Source organism: Helianthus annuus, chromosome 6, assembly GCF_002127325.2.
Source record: "Helianthus annuus cultivar XRQ/B chromosome 6, HanXRQr2.0-SUNRISE, whole genome shotgun sequence".
Classification (NCBI taxonomy): domain Eukaryota; kingdom Viridiplantae; phylum Streptophyta; class Magnoliopsida; order Asterales; family Asteraceae; genus Helianthus; species Helianthus annuus.
The window spans coordinates 103,300,684-103,323,444 of record NC_035438.2 but is presented as its reverse complement, the minus strand read 5'-3'; the positions used below and the strand labels follow the sequence as shown (position 1 = coordinate 103,323,444).

The 22,761-nt window shown below is 36.8% G+C and overlaps 2 protein-coding genes and 1 pseudogene across 2 annotated transcripts; 2 read left to right on the top strand and 1 right to left on the bottom strand.

Annotated features, from left to right (window-relative positions):
• The first annotated feature begins 2,346 nt into the window (after positions 1-2,346).
• On the top strand, positions 2,347-6,480 carry LOC110867960 (annotated as a pseudogene).
• Positions 6,481-8,305: 1,825 nt separating this feature from the next.
• On the bottom strand, positions 8,306-9,489 carry LOC110866590 (phosphoenolpyruvate carboxylase 1). Its single transcript, XM_035974620.1, has 2 exons — positions 8,888-9,489; positions 8,306-8,741 (listed from the first exon to the last, which is right to left on the bottom strand). Exons 1-2 carry the CDS (start codon positions 9,380-9,382, stop codon positions 8,481-8,483), a joined length of 756 nt encoding a protein of 251 aa, XP_035830513.1. The 5' UTR covers positions 9,383-9,489; the 3' UTR covers positions 8,306-8,480.
• Positions 9,490-13,593: 4,104 nt separating this feature from the next.
• On the top strand, positions 13,594-21,692 carry LOC110867959 (zinc finger CCCH domain-containing protein 37). The gene is made up of 11 exons (XM_022117023.2): positions 13,594-13,790; positions 15,639-15,880; positions 18,829-18,888; positions 19,990-20,067; positions 20,162-20,224; positions 20,302-20,496; positions 20,591-20,628; positions 20,706-20,752; positions 20,846-20,967; positions 21,039-21,173; positions 21,348-21,692. The coding sequence occupies exons 1-11, from the start codon at positions 13,676-13,678 to the stop codon at positions 21,498-21,500; spliced, it is 1,248 nt and encodes a 415-aa protein (XP_021972715.1). The 5' UTR covers positions 13,594-13,675; the 3' UTR covers positions 21,501-21,692.
• Positions 21,693-22,761: the final 1,069 nt, after the last annotated feature.

Sequence of the window (22,761 nt, the reverse complement as noted above, 5' to 3'; positions counted from 1 at the left end):
CCCGGGGGAATACAGTCGAATACTAATTATAGTTCATGTCTTAGCGAAATAAACGAAACTCTATCATTAAGTCCCCACTTACTATACGGATTAATCGCCGGGGACGAACTGGGTATTAGTCGATAGCACTATTAGGTTTGACAAACCTCACACCGTGACCGGGGGAACGGGCGTAAACTACTATGCCTTGCAACTTGGTCAATGATGATAGACATTGACTTGGGGCACCATAACTTGACAGTCACTAGTATTCGATATGACGCAGTTTAGTAGCTTACAGATAGGGTAGCTCCCCATAACATGATTATAAGTGAGCAATCGAACAACTTACGTTTTTGAAAATAAAACTGGAAAACGGTGAACTCGTGAACTCGCCAACTTTATGTTGACACCCTACTACATGCTTTGCAGGTACTTAGTGATAGCTCAGGAGCTTGCAGTTGGGGAGTGTAGTGGTCGTTTCAACGCTTATTGGGTTTCCTTAATAATAAATATGGACTTTGAAACTGCTATTTTAAACTGTTAAACGTATGCTTCAGCTGATGACTTTAATTATTGCTTTTAAAACTATGACCTTTGGACTTTACTCACTAATCGTATTGGTTGTGATGAAAACTGTTTATTAATTATATTGTTTAATATGATTGGTGGCTTGATCCTGGTCAGTCACACACCTCGCGGTAGTACTCCATAAGTGGAAATTGAGGGTGTGACATAATCGCTTAAAGTCAAATCACTTGTATACGACCCGTTAACATTCTAACGAATCATAGTCCCATTCATTCCAGACTAGGAGGCTCCAGTAGATTGCGCTTGTTTTAGTTGTTTTGATTAACGACTGTGCTTAACACATTTGATTTATAAAGATTAGCACAAGTAAATACTCTTAGCGTATTTTCCTTTATAAAGGCTTGGGATACGACACTAGCCGTTTGGTCGGGTATTGAATCATGGGCGAAAGATGCTTAAAATTTAAGTAACCTGTTTTAATCTGTTTTGCTTTATAACTTAAACATTGGGGGTTAATACGGTCGTGTCCTGAATATCCCGACTCATTTAATTATAAATGGCCACGACCTAAGCGCGGGGTGTAGGCACACACATGACATACGCTAGTGCTATATTTATATGATATTGAAAAATGTGGTGTATCGATTAATCATGTACCGGCGTTTAGTTTCCGGTCCCCATATATATTGACAAACATGTAAAACTGGTAACAAGACATTATTTTATCCTTAGTTATTTTAAAATGATATACCAAAAGGTATCAAATACTTTTTAAAAGATTTTCAAAAGAGTTGGTTAATTGTATTTACCAGTGAAAACTGACGTATTTTCAAAAGACTAAGCGCATGTTATATAGCAAGTACAGAATAGGCTATAGTTGCTCGGTCTTTTATATATTGGAATTTGCGACTCCACGAAAAGACCCTATTAGTCTCAAGTCTTATTTTATTACATTCGGTCCGCCTGTGGATCTTTTAGTACGAACAGTCTGCATATTATCTTTGAATTCTGAACTTTTATGTTTGTACTTTTGTAATATATAATTTAAAATCTCATCTTCCGCTGTGCATTGTGATTACCGGTATCAATGGTCACACATATACCCCAAGTCCGGGCCAACCGGGAAATCAGGGTGTGACACCACGTGGCCATCCGGAGAATCTGGCACCATCGCGACACGAGACAGATTTTTTTAAACTCTTTTTGTTTTCGATTTTCATCAACACGTGTTCGGGGTTTTGATTATGGATTGTTGTGGGATCTTTTTGAGGGTTGTTACAATGTACATATGTTTTTCTTAACTTAGTTGAATGATAAACAATGAATTAATTTGCTTAAGGAAAAGTTTTGGACTTAAATTACACTGAAAGTCGAAAATAAATTCATTTGTCTTGTTGTCGATGAAACCCATGAACATGATAAAGAAGAATTGGAGTTAATCATAATATGATGAACAAACGAACAGACATGCATTTTGAAGCGCATTGACTATCTGAGGAGAGAAAGAGGTATGATTATGTTTTCTCTGGTTCTCGGAGTCATAACAGTTATCTGACTAAAAGATCGTCCATCATGCCCTTTTTTATACAAACTAAAAACAAAGTATATAAAGAAGACCCCACATTTCGACTTGCACTTTCAGTCCCTAAGGGGCGTTAAAGGTCTTTTAACATAAATCATGAACATTAGTGGGAGGGACCTGATTGCGATCAATCAACAACCATAAGGATCGGAGTGTTAATTTTTTTTAAATAAGAGCTGAAAGTGTGATTAGATGTAAACATTAGGGACTGAAATTGTGGTTTTACTCTTTCATTTTTGGTTGAATGATCTGTGGGCATTTGTATCGTTAGGAGAAGGCGGCGGAGGGTGTTAAAATACGTGGAGGAAAGAGGCAGATGATGAAGAGGATGATGATGCTTACACGTACTGTCGTCAATCGCTCCACCATTGTGCACTCGCACTCTCTACGTTGTCACTCGCAAAGCCGTCGCCAGGTTCGTTTATCTGAATTTGTTTGTTAGGTTAGGTTAGGTTAGGTTAGGGATTTTTGATTGATTAATGAAGTGAGGTTTCAGATGAGCATGGGAAGTGAAAGTCTTGTTAGCCGGCTTAAGAGTTGTGGATTATTACAAACCAAAGGTCTTATTGGTGGGAAGTGGGTCGATGCATACGATGGAAAGACCATCGAGGTAACCATGTCATGCTCCGCTTTCTTTCCCCGCTTTGCTTTGTACCTGGTCAGTCAGTCAGTCAGTCAGAATACGTTTACTATTGCTGTGGCAGGTTCACAACCCTGCTAACGGTCAAGTTATAGCCTCTGTTGCTTGCATGGGAGACAAGGAAGCAAAAGATGCAATCTCTGCAGCCTATGATGCATTTGCCCGTACGTACACTTCCCTTTGTTTTAATTTAATTGCATTGCAGTTGTTGATAAAATAGGTCTGTTGTTTGCAATGTCTTCTGTGTAGCTTGGAGCAAGCTTACTGCTGCTGACAGGAGTAATCGCCTACGTAATTGGTATTAATTGCTAATAATCTCTTTCTTGGTATATAATGGTCCATTGCTCTTAATAATCATTTTGCTCAACAATAGGTATAACTTGTTGATTCAACATAAAGAAGAGCTTGGACAGCTTATAACTCTGGAGTAAGGAAAACCTATCAAAGAAGCCATTGGGGAGGTACAAACATATTAAATAAGGTACTAGAGTAGAGAGAGCACGTTTGCACTCCTTTATGTTTTTTCTAAAGCGTTGCAGGTTGGATACGGGGCTAGTTTCATCGAGTTCTTTGCAGAGGAGGCAAAGCGTGTTTATGGTGATATAATTCCAGCAACGCTGTCTGATCGCCGTCTTTTTGTTCTAAAGCAGGTGCTCTTAACTTTTATCATAGACATCTCAATTGATTATATTATATGACCACCTGTTCTCTTTCAAGTCGTCAATTGAAACCGCAAACTTGTCCAATCATCTTATATGCTCTATGAGAATTGGCTAATGATTATTGTAATCTGCAGCCTGTTGGTGTGGTTGGTGTAGTAACTCCTTGGAATTTCCCCTTAGCAATGATCACCCGCAAGGTAAACGTTGCATCATTATTTGAGGTGGCAGTTTCCAATCCTTTACTTATGAATAGATTGACGGGTAAACAAAAAGAAATTAAAAGGAAACGGGTCAAAAAGAAACCTTTTAAACCATTTCCTTCAAAAACTAGATTATCATTTGTCAAAACAAAAGTTGTTCAGGCCATCCGACCCAATACTCAACCCACAATTTTAGCCACCTCATATGTTTGCTGTAACTCAGAGTGAAATTTTGCATATTACTGTTGTATCAGGTTGGCCCTGCCCTTGCCTGCGGTTGTACGGTGGTCATAAAGCCTTCAGAGTTTACACCTTTGACTGCCTTAGCGGCAGCTGAGCTGGCCCTTCAATCTGGAATCCCACCAGTATGTCTTGTACACTTACTTTGATGCATTGTAGTAGTTGGTTTTCTTTTTCTGCTTTTATCATTAACCACATAACCTTTAATTTTATTTGGGTTGTATAAAATTACAGGGTGTCTTGAATGTGGTAACGGGAGATGCTCCTAAGATAGGAAATTCTTTGCTTGAGAGTCCACAAGTAAGAAAGATAACATTTACCGGTTCGACAGCTGTTGGAAAGAAATTGATGGCTGGTGCAGCCGAGACTGTTAAAAAGGTAATTGTATTAGCACTTCTTACAAACGTTGTTGCAATTCTTAATCTTTTTTAAACGTCGATTTCTTTTAGGTATCTCTAGAACTTGGTGGTAATGCACCTTGCATAGTCTTCGATGATGCTGATCTGGAAGTGGCACTGAAAGGGAGTGTAAGTGGTTCACATTTCAATTATTATATCGCATATATGATGTCAGAACGTTGTATTAAAAGTGTTTGTTATGTTCGTTTTTTCCTTGGACAAATCGACCTTACCGTAGTTTCTTTTCACCTAAATTCACTTGTGATTTCAGTTGGCAACCAAATTCCGCAACAGTGGACAGACATGCGTATGCGCAAATAGAATACTTGTGCAAGAAGGTATATAAAGAAATTATTTTTTATTTTATAGTGTGATTAAAGCTTAAATGTGACGCTTGTTTTGTAGCTTTTTAACTGTTTTCATAAACCATTGAATAGTCTTTTATTTGGATTTGCTAAGTTGAATATTCGTATGTTCATCTGTTTATCTTCCTTGTAGGCATATATGAGAAGTTTACAAGCGCCTTTTCAAATGCCGTTCAGGACCTTAAAGTTGGCAATGGTTTTAGTGAAGGTGTGGTCCAGGTAATTAGTTTGCAAATGTTAGTATAAAAACATATTACTTGATTTGTATAAATGATTTAAGCAATTACTACTTAAAATAAGTCGACTTTAGTTTCAGCTAGAATATAGGTACTTAATTGGGGTTCAATATCTTGTGCAGGGACCACTTATCAACGAGGCTGCTGTACAGAAGGTTCATTTTTTTTTGGATTATGCTTAATTTCATTCTTTAATACATTCAAATCGGTTGAACTTTTTTGTACGTTATGTTGCAGGTTGATTCATTTGTGCAAGATGCTATCTCAAAGGTTTGATTCATTTGTACAAAGTTATGCCTTTTGATTTGCTTTATTGGTAACTTGTATAGTCCAAGGGGTATTCTAATACATCTGCCTTGAACGCACTTACCAAAACATGCAAATACCAAAACTACCCTCCATTAGGTAATCTTGGCCCATCCATTTTTTTGTTATTTTTCCGAAGTGTGAAATATTGTGTAATACAGGGAGCAAAAGTTCTTGTGGGTGGTAAGAGGCATAGCCTCGGGTTTACTTTTTACGAGCCTACAATTATAGGTGATGTCAAGAATGAGATGCTCATAGCAAGGTAATCTTAAGCTTTTTTAAGGGTTTTATTGGTTTAAGGATTGGTATCATGTTAGTTAATACTAGTTATTGAAATCTCTAGTTTTGATTACGGACTTGAATATTTGTTGCTACAGGCAGGAAGTGTTTGGACCCGTTGCACCTGTTATACGGTTTAAAACTGAAGAAGAAGCTATACAGATTGCTAACGACACCAATGCAGGTTCTTATATGCTATACTTTCTCCATGTAGGATTTTGAGTTGGTTAGTATTGAAACATAAAGCCGACATACATGTGCAGGGTTAGCTGCTTACATATTCACAAACAGTATGAAACGATCGTGGCGTGTGGCTGAGGCTCTTGAATATGGTATAGTGGGAGTCAATGAGGGATTGGTTTCTACAGAGGTATGTGGTTATCTTATGGCAAGATAGTAATGAGCTCTAGCTAAAACAGGTCGTTTTTGTACGGGTTTAAACAGCCCATGTCGGTATCGGACTTCTTTATTCATTTTAAAACAATTATGTTAAATAATCAATCAAACTTTGAGTAAGAGGCTGCATGCATAAAAAATACACTTTCAGAGACGTTCAAGCAGCTAGGTTGTTTATTTGACCTGTTTTGTTACAACTTACAACACCACTCGTTCGCAAGAAAATGGGCTGAAATTACTATATCAACGGATGACATACAGGTGGCTCCATTTGGAGGTTATAAGCAGTCTGGTTTAGGACGGGAAGGTTCCAAATATGGTTTGGATGAGTATCTTGAAGTAAGTACCAAACGGACATGTTATTTGACCCGTTAGAATAGAACATGTTCTGAAAACACCTGTGTTTATTTGCAGATCAAGTACGTTTGTATGGGGAACATGGGATGATTTGATCATAGATTGGTATGGTTGATGTTCCAGACGTAGGAGAAATGTTGCGGGATGGTAAGATTGTAGGATTTGTATTTTGTGCATGCTTTTATAAGAATAAATAAATGGTGTAACCCAAAACTTATTTGCTCAATAAATAAGCTAGATTGATTTGGTTTTTGAACAGCTGCTGTTGGCCATAAAGCATAATTTAAATTTGAAGCTTTCATAAACCAATTAATTTAGCGTGACAATCATATTGAAGGTTCATCAATATATATATAGAGTTAAATGCCTTTAGTCCCTATGGTTTGGGCCATTTTGCCAGTTTAGTCCAAAGGTTTCATTTTTCACCTTGGATCCAAAAAGGTTTCACCGTTGCCATTTTAGTCTATTGAGTTAACTTCATCCATTTTTTGGACTAAACGACCCAAACCACAGGGACTAAAATCTTGGTTTTAAAAAGCGAGAGGCGCACAAAAGCGACGAGGTCTAAAATTGAGGCGCAAAGCGCAAAAGCGGTGGGCTTTTCGTACCCGAGGCGCAAGATGTTTATATAATTTCTTTATATCCAATACATATCCCATAGGTTTTTAGCTTACTTTAACCAAAATATAGCTATAAGTAAGGCTTTTTTATCATTTTACTTACATGTACAAGTCAAAAAACCCAAGGTACAACATTTTTATGCAGTAAAACGCCTAAGATACATGAGGCGCGCGCCTCAGGCCAAAAAGCCCACAAAGAACATCAAAAAATGCGCCTTTTGGTCGCTTCCTGTAATTACACAAGGCGCTGAGCGAAAAAGCCCCAGGCCCTGCGCCTTGTTGCGCCTTGCACCTAGGCGCGCCTAGGGCGCGCTTTTTTAAACCAAGACTAAAATGACATTTAACTCACATATATACATACATATACTAGTCATTTACCCGCGCGATGCGGCGGGGGTGGCGATTTATAATAATAGGCCAGATCCATATATTCATATATGTAAGTTTAAGTTGTAAAAACTTAACCGAACCGAACCATGTACACCTCTAATTAGAAACATGTCCACTTGAAAACCCTTTACTGGGATCAGTTTATAAAGTAATGTTATTTTATGTGTGACTCAGTTTATATGTTGTAATGGCTGCATTTGACTTTATATTTTGACTTCTTGATGGTCAAATGAGCTGCAGAAACCAAAAATGGATATAACAATAGTGCATGAAAGGGTGTCTTTAACATGATAATTAGAGTCAACTTAATTGCTTTTCTTTATAACATGTTTGTATGATTTTACAGAAGATGTCGAGAAAGGTGTCGCTAACCTTTGTAATTATTCACATTGAGGTTCATATCAACAACTTATGATTTTTTTATTCATTCAGTTAATAACATCAAAAACCATTGTAACAAACCATCCTATTGATAACCTATTGTAAATTTAGATTTTTTTCATAATTTTTGTAAAATCTTGGATGACACTAATTGCACAGTAAAAAGGTATTTCTTTTTTAAGTTACAACATCCAAAACCATTATAGTAAACCATCTATCAAAGAAACTGTTGTAAAGTTGCGATTTTTACATACTTTTTATAAAATCTTGGGCGAACTGATACTAATCTCACAATAATAAAGCATTTCTTTTGACCATGTTAAGTCAAACTGTGCATATCCATCCTGTTGTTCATATAAAAATCTTTTGAAATAGTTTTTTTTTTTTTTTTTTAAGTTATAACATCCAAAACAATTGTAATAAACCATGCAATTAAAGAAATTGCTGTAGAGTTCATATTTTTACATGATTTTTCTTTTGACCCATTTAAACAGTCCAGTCAACAAGGCAGACCCCTTTAAACTATTTGATCAACCAGGCTGGACCCATTTATACCATTTGATGAAACAGGCTGACCCATTTAAACCCTTCAATGAAACAGGTTAACCCATTTAAACCGTTTAATTAAACAGGAGAAAATGATAATAACTACATTTAGAAGAGAAAATGATAACTACATTGATTTTAACCAACAAAACAGATACCAACTTCACTGAAAACATAAATATGGCTTCAAATCGAGATGAACATATTCTTCCTATACAATTACAATACTGTATGTCTGTATATGTATTCGAGTATTAGAACAACAACAAATTAGTGCTAGAATCCTAGAATGTCAATCGCCAAACAAAATTAGATTTAAAAATCATAAAACAGTAATCGAAACGATTATTCGAGAATCGAGAGACCAGCTTGCTACAGAAGGTCTGATAAGATGAACATGATGCTTGAATCGACCCACAACTTCTCTTTCATCATCTCAAGGTTCTTCGAGTCCTTTTCAATAGCATGCTTGAATGCAGCTCCAAAACCGAGCCAAGTGGGAAGATGAAACCTTGTTTGAGTCCATGAAAATATCCACGGGATCGCTCTAAGTGATTCAATCCCACCACTCGGCTTTTGTTTTGAAGGACGACTCCCGATGTTCATGCGACTGTATTCCAACTCAGGTGTTGCCTGCATTAAGAAAACGGGTCAAATGGGCCACACTCAAATGCATAAAACCTCGAAAAACGCTTTATGAAATAAAGTTGAGTAATAGTTATCCAATTAAGAAAATAGACAAAAAAAAATATGTATAGCAATAATTCGAAAACAATTACCAGGCGGAAGTATTCGACGAATCGGCCAACGGTCCCACCACACCCATGAAACATCGTGAGCTTTACTCCGAACTGTTTAGCCGTGAGCATTAATTCCTCCTGTGCTTTATACAACTGCCAAGCTGCGGAAAACCGACCCGCGTCTTTTCCAGAATCCAAGTACCCGATCATGACCTCATGTTTACCGTTGATTCGGTTTTTATACCAGTTTATGGAAAAAAGGCAAGCCATGACAGCAGGTGCAGCCTTAAGATCAGCTAGTTTTTCAAACAAGGGTACGACTCTTAACGGGCTTTTGACTTGACACTCGTGTTGTAAAAGTTCAACCGCGAGCACATCAGACGGGCTGGTTGCCATTGAGATTATATAAGCTCCAAAGTTGTCTGATGGGAGTTCGGATATGACCTGAAACGTGTCTAAAACATCGGACATTTCCTCTGTTTTGGGAAGATCGGCCCCGAATAACGGGCGCTTGCCCTTAAGTTGGACTCTCATAAACCTGTGTGTAAATAGGCCTGCGTTTTTTTAACAAGTCTTTTAAATTTGATACAGTTGAAACTTAAAGTTAATCTACCAACTATTGAAAGCCAAAATGCTTTTCTTTCCTCAAAATGAGATAGGTTTGACCCAATTGCTTATGAAAGGAACGCTTTCACTATCCTAATGGTTCAATGAGTAGAATAAAAGAATTGCAATAAAGAATGAAAATTGGATTTGAAAAGCACGCCTAAGGCGCAGGTATTGGGGATTTTTCGCTCACTGCCTAGAGTAAATACAAGATGCGCCCAAAAGGTGCAAATTTTGATGAGTGAAGCCCAGTTTAATCAAGTTTGAATAAAAACCATTGTACAGTATTGAGGGCGATCTCGCAATTACATTTGTTTCCAAGTTATACCAATTATCACCCGTGGTACTGTCAGACCCGACTTGTGGAAATGTTACTCCTTGACCAGGTGGTAACAAATTTTATATACAAAACCCCAACATACCTACGATAATTGTATTCTTACAAATACTCAATAACTGTTTAATATATAATTAATCATGTGAGGTTTTGTAAAAACAGTTAACAAAACGAGGAGTACTCACTTTGCTGTCTTAGATTATCCTTTAGGGTTTCCTGGTGATAATCTATAATTTACACAAATGCACACGTGTTAGTATAATAACCCATTTTAACATTAGTAATACCCTCCCCGAGACGGCATTCCAACGACTACGTCGGGCAGAACCACGACAGCCGTTACGGAACCCTAGATCAATCGGGCAGAGTATCTAATACGTCTCCAGGGGTTATGATACTTACATCGGAGCAGAACCTTGCTATTTAGGGGAGGGGGGGGGGGTTATTATACCCGTGTATAATGCCTACTATCAGAATTTTGAGAGAGAAATGAAAAGTTTGAGCGATGGAAACTGAAAGCCCGAGCTCCCATTATATAGGAGCTGATTTTGGCTTCTACGCGGCCCGCATAAGGGTAGACAAGGGTCTACGCGGCCCGCGTCAAACCCTGGTCAACGTATAGCTCGTCCGGATCACCAACTTGACTCGCCACGATGATGACACGTGTCATCACCGGGCTGCGCCACGATCTTAATCTCTAGCGGCCCGCGTAAGACTCTTAAGAAGTCTACGCGGCCCGCGACAACTTTAAAACTCAATTTTTAATTATTTTTAATACTATTTAGGGTATTCGGGGCCCGTTTTCACGTATGAGGTGTTTTTAGGGACATATTGGGATATTTTAAAATATATTAGGGTGTCGGAAAAATTATGAGGGTGTCCGTTTACGTTAGGGTTGTTATACACTCTCTGCAAATACTATGAGTTTATTTCTATGTAAAACACGTATGACAATCCATGCCAAATATATAATGCATACTACCAATTTGGTTAGTGTGAAACATATATTATCATTTGTATTAGTGTGGAATACTTGCTACTAACTTTGCTGATAACGAAACAAGTAGTGCTATTATTACTAGTATGAAACATGTTTTGATTCAATAGATGTTTTGTTATTTGATTTAGATGTTACTTCGACCTTATTATTTGTTCCCCACTTAACAAGATGAGCTATGTGGACCATGCGACAAAACGAATAATCATGGGTGCACACATAATTATGAGGTTCGATACATGGAAATCATAGTAAGCCTTGTTAAGTATGGTGACATAAAATCTAGAGTGATTAGGTAACAGGACGAGTATGATGCAATAAGAATATGGTGCTATATATAAGTGTTCTTATTGTGTTATTCAGACAATGGACTAACGAATGCTTACATTTCGGAAATCAGACAACTAACAGAGCTGAAAGCCAACATGCCAAGCTAAAAAAATTTTTGAATTCAGTAAATTGTACCTTAGATAAGATTGTTCGTCACATTGATGAAGTAGTGAACTCGCAATATACAATTGTTAAAGATAGCTTCGAAAAAAGTAGAACTGTTCTAATGCATAAACACAACCTACCAATGTTGAAGCTATTACATGGCTCTGTTTCTCATGAAGCACTTGATATAATAATAGCAGAGCGTCATTTAAAGCGTTCACATTGTCGTTGTCAAGTTCGTAAGTGTTATGGATTACCATGTGCTTGTGAAATCTCAAAGTATAAGAAAGCAAGTCAGTGTATTAAACTAAGATTCGGTCGATGTGCTTGGTAATATTTAAAAGCTGACAACTTATGTTTTAATGCAGGTCAATCTATTCCTTTAGATTCGGTCGATGAATTTTGGAGGAAACTCGAGTTACCAGTATATTGTGAGGATATTACTTGTGACGTCGAGTTGGAAAGTTTTAAACAAGCCTTCGATAATCGATCCATGCCTGGAAAGAAAAGTTTACTACAAAAGTTAAAAGCATTAACCAATCCAAGTATACCTTTTCTTGAAGAGCCTGATGTTAAAAAAATACTCGTGGACGACCAACTACAAAATCCAAACAACAAACAATACCAAACCCTGCAATTCCTAAACCGCCCCTTCAACGAAGCTACTCTCAGAAGCCTCCAAGGCACAGTTCATTTACGAACTATCAAGAGCAGGATTACACTCAAGAGCCTGCAAGGCATAGTTCATTTACGAACTATCAACAGCAGGATTACACTCAAGAGCCTGCAAGGTGAAACAAGTCCGTTCATAAATCAGTCCAGACATGAACTATCAAGTGCCTGGTGAAACAAGTCCGTTCATAAATCAAGATATTTACGGAAAAAAACCATTCAAGGACTATCCTGGTGAACCAAGTCCGTTCATGACACAAGATACAGACGGACAAGGTTTTTTTACCAACCTTTTAAACACACCGGGATATGATTTTATGGGGTTGAACCAAGATATTGTCGGACAAAGTTCTTTCGCCAACTCTACAAGTGCGCCAGGCTATGACTTCATGGGGTTGAACCAAGATCAAGCATCACAGGTGATACACAACTATATTCATCTAATTCCAAAAATCTTCCATGCGTATGTTACACGCATACATAACGTGTTAGGTGATGGAAATTGTGGGTTTCGGGCGACAGCTTCTGCTCTCGGGTACGGTGAAGATGAATGGTTATTTATCCGGAGATCACTGATGGAAGAGCTACTCGAGTTTAGAAATAAGTACACTAAGGCTTTCTTAGGCTCATTCAAAGATGTGTTCACGTCCTTGGCTTGGTCAGGATCGGGGTTTGCACCTGAAAAACACTGGATGATTATGCCAGAGGCAGGATTCTTGATTGCGAACAAGTTTAATGTGATCGTTCATTTTTTATCTCAAGAAAAAAGAAACAGTTCTACTTGTTTTTCGCTTTGGAGAGGCCCTCACGAGTTCCCAGAAAAAAAAAATAATTACAATTGCACACGTGAATGGTAACCATTTTATAATGGTAGAATTGCAAGGAGAGTATCCAATTGCCAGCACAAACAACCTATGGAAATTAATGAGAGAAAATGATGCAGCTGGCTGGGAGAATATATTTGAATCACGTCAAAATATGTATAAGTCTTGGATAGCACAACCTGCTACATTTGGGGGGAGTATAGATTAAACCTCGGTATGTAAATTATTAAATGATAATAATTTTGTAAAAAAGTACTTATTTTTATATAGCTTTTGTTACAGCTATAAATATAATTTGATAAATTATAACAATAAAAACTAATAATAAATACTATATCATAAAAACAATAATAATAATAATAATAATAATAATAATAATAATAATAATAATAATAATAATAATAATAACTAATTAATAAACAAATACAAACAAATACTAAATAACTAATAATTAAATAAATGAATAAAAAAAGACAACAAAAAGACAAAACAGGCTAAAAACAAAAACCAAATGATTGATGGATATGATGTTTTTAATAGGGGGGGGGGTGTAATCAGGAATTAGGGGGGTGGGGATAGAATGAGCCTTTTGAAATGAAGTTTTTAAAAAAATGTTTGGATTAACTTATTGGGTGAGAAAAGTTAAAATTACTAAAAAGGACATTCTTCATATTGAAAAGTTGTTTGGTAGGGGGTAAAAAAGTTGTTTGATATGGGGTAAATTTGTAATTGTGTTGAAAAACTTTAGAAAGTCACAAATTTCTAACTTTTCAAAAATGACTTTTTCTCCCTACTGAAAAGTTGTTTTGAAAATGAATATTTTAACTTATTTTAACTTATTGGCTTTTCAAAAAGCGAATAACTTAATTCAAAAAGCTTAGCCAAACATGCCCTCTGGTGTCTGTTGTGGTTCTAGGGTTCGCTTGGCTGGCTTGTTGGTTCAGTGAAGCTCTGGAATGGCGAATCAAGTGTACGGATCCAAATCGTCGAAGCACAAGGGCGGTAGAGCCACGCCTTTAGACGTTGACGCTTCTTCACTCGACTCTATATATAAGCGTTCCTCTTCTCAAGGTATAATTTATATGTAATTGCAAAGCTTAACTTCCTACGAATGATTTATTTTTGTTTGCATTGCTACCAATTTTGTCTCAAATAGATGAGGTTTTAACGGTGTATTGAAATTTGAGAAGACACATTCTGTTCAAATTTGGATACAATCAAATGCTTCACACACCTAACCTGAAACTTAAGTTGCCATTATTTGCAATGTCAATATTTAGGATGCATACTTCACTTTTACATAGTTTTAAACCATAAATTTGCTTGATTTACCTGACATAACTATATTATGTGTGAGTTTATGCTTGAAGCTTGGTCCTTTGATAGCTCTGCTCGTTAAACTTTGTTGCATAATGTCACCATTTTAATGGCTAACATGTATGTATATAGTTCGTTTGTCATCTCTTTGAGATGGTGAGCACCACAAGCTCTATGTTTGGTGTGCATGATCTTCCATGTATCTTACTGGCCAACAAATACATCGATGCATAGTTGGTGTCATTTAATGTGTCAATCTATCTAACTATAGAGCTTAGAGCTTATCATATTACTTTATGGGTGGATTAAAGTTCAGATGTGACATGGGTCTAGGATTGACACAATTGCATGTGGATGTTGGTATTTTTGTTCAGTATCCAATTTTGTTGGTGAATTTTCGAACGGCAACTTGGTGCATCAACGCCCAGGGGTTTGCACAGTCGGTGAATATATATTAGCAACATATGTTTCAAGGTTAATTGTACTAAGATGGACACAATAAGTAAACATAAAAGCATGATAAAACTTAGGTTTTTGTTTATCTTTTCTTTTTTGGGTTTTATTCACACTTAAGTGTTTATTTGGGTAGAATTAGTGTAACATACAACTTGTTACATGAGATATTTTTTAGTACGATGATTTTAATTGCTATAATGCTATGTATTAGTTGAGTGATTTTGATTGCTATATATTAGTTGGATGATTTTATCTGCTATATATGTTAGGTATTTTTATTACAATTGGGGAGTAGTATTAATTTTCTATGCTTATCTTTTATATTATTGCGCTTTTTTTTTGCCGGGTGACAGGAGACCCCTTTGTGTTATGCGCTTTTGACTATTATGATATGAATTATGAGATAACTTATTTGTCAATTTTGTTTTAATTTTTTGAACTCACACACACATACTTATACAAATACAACACTGGATCCTCAGTCATCTGTTTCTAGTTTTTTAATCAAACTTATAAAACATCAATCGTCTATCCGTCTGTGGTCACACACACATATATATGTGTGTGTGTTTGTGTGTCTGTATATCTTGATCTGTTGGCTAAGTTCAAATTTTGATAGAGTGTGTGAGTTTATATGTATGTTTTTTACTATACAAATACTTGCCAATTGTCATGGTGATCATTGAAGTAAATTTGGAAATTGTTTGATGTGTCTTGTATTTGTCATGTTAAGCTGTAAATCCAAAACATAATGTATGCAGATATTTCACTGCGTTCTTGAGTTCAGAGAGAAAAGAAAGGGTTGCTAACTTTTTTCTGTCTGGTCTTCAATTGGCAAGAAATGAAAACACATTGTAGTTTTGTAGTGTTTTAGTTTCTTTCATGTTCCCTGTTGGAATGAAATGGAAAAAGTGATCTGTATTACAATGTTACCCTTATTATTTCAAACTGGTTAGTTAAGTTGAAACCTTTTTGCACTACTTGGCGCATTATTATATCAATATAGCTTATGGAATATCTTGCAGTGTCATGACATGTTGATTCTTTAATAATATAAACGTATGTTAGTTTTTACGTAAGTATGTATATGATTATTTAAATAATTCATATTTACTAAATATCGTTTTTATATACTATCTATCGTAGCAATATATCATCAGTCTCTTCTTGGCACCCATAATACGATTGGGCAAAGTGAAGCTTTGTATTCTACCAACCCTTTAGTGAAGCGTCCTAGATTCCAGAGCAGTTTGCCTGTTTACCCGCAAAGGCCTGGAGAAAAGGACTGTGCCCATTATATGCTTACAAGAACTTGCAAGTTTGGAGATAGCTGCAGGTTTGATCATCCTTTGTGGGTCCCTGAGGGTGGATGCCCTGGTTGGAAAGAGGTGACCTTTTATTCTTATTTTAAATATATACGTACTGATACTCTATCCCATAATGCATACAAACATTATTTTGTGTATGCAACTTATATACCTTAATAATAATCATACGTTGTACGCTACTCGTATATTTAAAGCTGTTTACTATCTTAATCGTACACCCAAATTAAATGACCCGTTTGCATTTCCGTGTATATACTTGCATCGGGTTCATATCATTTTCTCTTTTTTAAATACATTGGTCCCCCTTCCTTCACACTTTCATCAACTACTCCCCACATTAAGCACTGTCTTCAGCATAAGTGGGTAGACTTCTGTGAACTTTAAATTATCAACTTGCCTCTTCTATTTCCTTATTTTTAAATCCTCCTTGCTTTTGCAAATGATAAATTCAACTTGATCTTCGAGTTAAATTGTCACTTCAAAATGTCAATTTTAAAAGAAAGTCAAAAGTATGTGGTTATTTATATAGCTAATCATTCCGCTACACCACATGCAGAACTACAACCCTGCCAGACCAGCCCTAACCAAGTGTGCGAGTGAGGAAAGCACAAAAAAATAGGTTAAAAGGAACAAAATACAGTGAAATATCATAATTTTTCCTGCTTATAAATTAAAAAATAAAGTCTTAATATTGCAAGATTGCAAGTTTGAGTAGTGTGGAATGATAAGTTTGTGACAAATTGACAATTGAAACAATAAGACAAAGAAAATCCTAGAGAATTATTAGTAGATATTCTATATGCTGCAGGCATAGACAAAACAAAGTAAGCAACACACAATTAGTTGGCATATAACCGTTGAAAAACAGTATCCCAGCATGAACAAATATGTATTGTAGTTTGTGTGAGTATATATGACAGTGTCAGTAATACAACGAAGCTACAGCTACAGAGGCGTTTGGTTAAAAAAAACATTATAAAGGAATAAATTGGTCAAAGAAAATTAGAATGAGATGGACAGTCACCCCGTGCGTTTGGTTTACATAGAATGGTTAGTAGAATCACTGTTCGATTCCTTTGTGATTTCATGAGTGGTTTGCAATGAATATTTGAAATCAACTGTCGGAAGGTGTTGGAGCAATTCTTACACAAGAATGGCATCCCGTCGCGTATTTCAGCTAGGGTTTCTTCCCTTCGAACCGCCTCAAATCTGCTTATGACGGGAGTTTTTAGGGGTGAGGATGCCCTCTCCCGTCGGCCACAGTTATTCACTTTTGTCCTTCGTCACTGTTTGGATATAACAGTATTTGGTGCAGAACTCCAAACCGTTCCCTACACTTCTAATATTATCCACAACTCACCAGTGATCCTTCTAGTTGCTCGGGATATTCTTTAGTCGAATAGGTTCTTGTGTTTAAAGGGTGGTTGGTAATTCTCCACAAGGCGCATGCCACACCAATGGTGGGTCATGGCGGAGTCCTGAAAACTATGAAACGGGTTACAACTCTCTTCTTTTAGCTTCGAATGAAACAGGATGTTCGTTTGTATGTCCAACATTGTTTAAGTTGTCAACAACAAAAGTATGAAACTTTGTCACCGTCCGGATTGCTTCAATCATTGTGTTGCCGATTCCTAAACAGATTTGCGAAGAGATATCACTGGATTCTATTTTAGGATTACCGCCTTCAAATGGTTTGGATACCATTCTGGTGGTTGTTGACCGGTTGTCTAAATATGCTCACATATCCCGCCGCCAAAGGGGTAGCAGCTGTCTTTTGCAAAGAAATACTTTGGTTGCATGGGTCCCTCGTTCTATTGTATCGGACAAGGACGTTATATTTTTTGAGCAATTTTTGGCAAACCAAGCTGAAGATTAGCACTAGCTACCACCTACAGAGTACATACAGACGGACAAACCGAAGTTGTTAATCGTTGCCTCGAAGTCTATCTTCGTTGTTTTGCACACGAGCAACGCAACTTGCTTAGTGGAGCTCCGTCCATGGGCTGAGTATTCAAATAACACAAGTTATCATTCTTCTATGCAAACCACTCCATTTGTTTCTGTTTATGGACAGGATCCCCCGGCGGTCACTCCGTATGTCATAGGTGATACAACTAATGCGGAGTTGGAGAGTCAACTTTTCACTTTTGACGATATGTTAAAGTTTCTCTATGTTAATATACTAAAAGCAAAGGATAGAATGAAAGCACAAGCAGATTTGAAGCGACGAGAGTTGTCGTTTGAAGTGGGTGATAACATTTTCCTGAAGATTCAACCATATTGTCTGAAGATAGTGCTTAATTTGGGAAATAGTTGATGAAAGTGTGTAGGAAGGGGGACAAAAGTATTTAAGAAAAAGAAAATGATATGAACCTGATGCAAGTGTATATCCGGAAACGCAAACGGGTCGTTCAATCTTATCCAATCGGGTCTCAGGAGCTACTGCATGTATTATTAATATTTTGACACCTATTTGACCCATTCTCCAGTCAAGGCCAGATGCGCAATAGTGGGGAGGAGTTACGTAACTGCTACAACGTGGCTGGGTTTTTCTATTTCAGTTTTGGTTTTTCTTGTTAATTTTGTTATTGAACTTCTTTGTAATTTGGAGAATTGTTCTACTCGAATCGGGCCTATTAAGTTATCAATCTATCAATTTCCATTCGTGCAATTTAGTATCATTCATCAGAAAAGCTTAAAAATGAATACAAGTGTAAAATAAAAACAGCTCTAGAGGAATCTCTATTTTAGTGCACTGTTATGCATGATGGTAGCTTAATATTAATTTTTACAATGCACTTTTTTTTTTTTTTATAAATCTCCGTCTCGCTGTGATAGTTCTGTTTTTGTGAGTGTAGTTTTCATTGTTTGTGAAAGCCTACTCTTTTATGTGTATTTGGCACTATTATCCGATACTGTTTTTTACATGTTCACAGTAATATCTGAATGTTACATAATTATGTTTTTCCTATTTGCGCATCAGTATGATAATTATCTTAAAGTTGCAGATTGCAGTTGCCGTTACAAGTGAAGATCTTCCGGAGAGACCTGAAGCCCCAGATTGCTCGGTATGCTGAAATTTTTAAATTTAAAAATTAGAAGCATTCAGATTGTTCCCCGCACATTATTTACTGCATGGGGTACAAATGCTACTGGTAAACTGGAATGGTCAATGTGGTAAATCAAAGTCAAAAGTATTGGGGTTAAATACTGAATGGTATAATGACATAGCATATGAATATATATATATATATATATATATATATATATATATATATATATATATATATATATATATATATATATAGATAACACAGGTAAAGGATATTACTTTTAATATATGCATCAGTCCCCTTTTCTTTTATGGGAAAACTGCACGAAATAGAAACAAAATTTACACTTCTCAGTTTTAGGAACAAACCAACTTACAGTTCATTACCGATTTTAGCAACCACCAAGATTTTTACTTGCGTTACCTGTAAATTGCTGATGTGGAATTGGTTAATTCATATTAGCTGCCACATCCAGCCATGTATACATAAAATTTCTTATGTAGAAAAAAACGGTAGTTGGATGTATTTACAAGTTTGAAGAAATGTAACCTTTTCAATTTGTATATGTAAAAATAATTATTAAATGTGACATCAGAGGACATGTGGCATATGTACTAAGATGACAAATAAGAGTTTGCGTCAATGTTTTTTTTTTTTTTTTTTTAAAACTCATCAAAAATAGACATGCTATCAGCTGAACAGGTCATTAGTTGCTACAATCGGTAACTAAATGCAACTTGGTTGCTAAAGTTCTGTAGTTGGTTCCTGGTTTGCACTTATTTTAAAGTAACCATGAAAAAAATGTTAAAAGTCATTTCTATTTTACATTTCCATGCAGCTTACCTTTCTTTTATAATACTATGTTTATATTAGTGGAAATTAGATCCTCTACGTTTTTTGTTAAATGATTACTCTTGATGCTTTATAATCTTCCGTCTTGTCGGTATGTTGAGCAAATTTGATTGGAGCTGTTATAAATTACATAAAAGTTAACGTCTTTATCCAAAACTATATTTTGTTTGCCTGTTCCAGCAACGCTCAGTGATTTAGGAGGTTGGAGGTTGTGAGGTTTAGTGTGTTAAAAATAGTTGATCACTTTTATTGTATGTGATGCAGTATTTCCTGAAGACTCAAGCATGCAAGTTTGGTCCCAAGTGCAAATTCAATCACCCAAAAGATAAAATCGTCTCTTCAGTAGGTTTAACTGCTTGTGATGTTTGGCTTTGATTTGCATGCATGCATGCATGTTCAAATTAATAATTGGTTTGTTAATACATCTGCACTGCAGTCTGCTTTAGAAAACACCGATGGTTCTGAATTACCAGAGAGACCCTCTGAGCCCCAATGTGGGGTATGATTGCTGAACTACTACTACCCACGCATTTTCTTTTGCATTTAATGTAACTAACATAGACAATATCTAAGCAGTTTTATATGAAGACCGGGGTATGCAAATTTGGTTCATCATGCAGATTCGATCATCCAAAAAACATCTCAATAACAATTGCTGAGGGGGAAGATGGTAATGGCGGGCAGATGGCGGCAAATGGAAAGTTGGCACCTTCAATTCCGACCTTTACCCCTGCTACGTTGCATAACTCAAAAGGCCTCTCCATTAGACCGGTAATGCACTTGCACTTGCATATGTGTGTGTGTTGGGGGGGGGGGGGGGGGTTAAGTTTTCAATTCTAAATACCTAATTTGTTTGCTAAATCAGGGAGAGGAGGATTGTTCATTTTACATGAAAACCGGCAGGTTAGTACATTAACTTATTTTACTCCCTCAGAAAATAGAACCAAAAATGAAAGACTGACTGTCTATATATGATTCAGTTGCAAGTTTGGTGCCACATGTCGTTATAATCATCCGGAGATATACGGTGGGTCAATTTGTTATCATGTTTTCTTTTTTAACTGATTCTTATTATGGAACTTTCATCAAGATCACGATTGGTTCGTAATGTTCCATGCAGCCGTGGATCCACCTGTCTCCTTCGTATCCACAATTGGTATGGTCAACCCAGCTTCCTCAGTCCTGCAGCTTGGTTTGGGACCTACTATCTACCCTCAGCGACCTGGTCAGATGGAATGTACTGTGAGTATATCTCCTATCTGTTTTATTTTCATAAATGTTGTTTACATCTAACTTTTTTTCTTCTGTTAAAGTATTATATGAAAGCTGGGAAGTGCATGTATGGGGATACATGCAAATTTCATCATCCTGTTGACAGGGCATCACATGCAAATGAAGCCCAACAACAAGATGTTAAGCTTACTCTTGCTGGTCTTCCAAGGAGAGAGGTACTATATACCTTCTCTTTTTTTTTTTTTTTTTATAAAAAGAAAACCGCTTTATTGCAAGATAGTATAATACGACTACATTCCACGGGTCCCGCTTTTTTCAAGGCATTGGTGGGGTCTTTGGGTTATGGTTAATATGACCGACTATTCTTTGAAATTTGGTTATCTGGACAGGGTGCTGTAAAATGCCCATACTACATGAAGACGGGGGCTTGCAAGTATGGCGTGACATGTAAGTTTGACCACCCGCCACCTGGAGAGGTCATGGGCATGGCAGCAACCAGTGAAGAAGTCAAAGATGGTCGAAAGGAAAACGATACGAGATAAAACAAGTTTCTGGAATATTAATGTGTAGTGTCATTTTGCTCGACTACAAAGCTGATAGTTTGATTTGATGTATTACGGTCCATATCCGCCGCCTCCATCATAATTAGTTTCTGAATACTATTTAGTCATGACCACTTGTGAATACTGTGCTGGGTGAAGAAAATGATGGTGATCACTGGCTTTTAATTAAAATTGTTTTTTTTTTTGTGGGGGGGGGGGGGGGGGTTAAGCAAGTCGAGCTGAGTCCGTTTTGTTCAACATGGGAGTACGGAGTCAGCTCTGCTTGTTTCAAACTTAAATTTTGAAGCTCAACCTCAACTCATATTCCGTTTCTCTCCTTTAGGCCATTACAAAGCTGCCTATTGAGCATTTTTTCATATTTCTTTTTTTTATAAGGAGTTTTGAATGACTGATGGCTTTGGAATTTAGAAATCTTTCTTAATATCATCTTTCTCAAAACCAATATCTTCTATGAAATAAGTCAAGTCACGAATCAAACAAAAATGATGTATAGTTGAGTTGGAATGTGCTTCATTGGAACGTAGCTAATCGTCCTTGCTTTTAGAGAATTGCTGGCTCTACCTCGGCCTTTCTGCCTATAATCTAAGGAACCCGTAGCAAGAGAGCTCTAAGAAGTGGGGGTGACCTCGTAGTTTTGTAACGATTCTTTCACTCCTATCCCCTCATAAGAGGAGGATGCCATTCGCTCAACAGCCTAAGGACTACTTGATCTGCTGACCTTCCTGCAATTCAATTCCCTAATGAAATCAACTATCTGTCTAAGTGCACTAGCTGACTTCTTTATTGTATAACGCTTGTCTCCTGACTTCATAATCACAGCTAAGCTGCCTACTGTGAGGATCTAGCCGTTGCTTCATGCTTACCTTCATAAGAATAGTCTAGGATTAGTTCGGATCTAGCCTTAGTGTAGTAAATACCGTCAACAAGATGAACTATATTTGAAGGAAGGCATCTATTCAAGTCTTTATTGAATTCGATATGCGTAGATTCGATTCGAAGAAGAGATTCTTTCTTATAAGAACATGGCAAGCTAAGTGAAGTCATTTAGAACTGGCAAGCACCCGGAAGCACTAGACCAATAAGCTAAATCTCCCTACGGGGGCATTGCACGTTTAGCCGGACCGCTCCGCTCGTGCTTCTCTTGCGTCTTGCACTAGAATAGGGAAATCGCTACTAAAGCACTTTCTCTCATGAATTGAAAGAGTTCTATCTCATATAGGGTCAAACTCTACTGCTTATA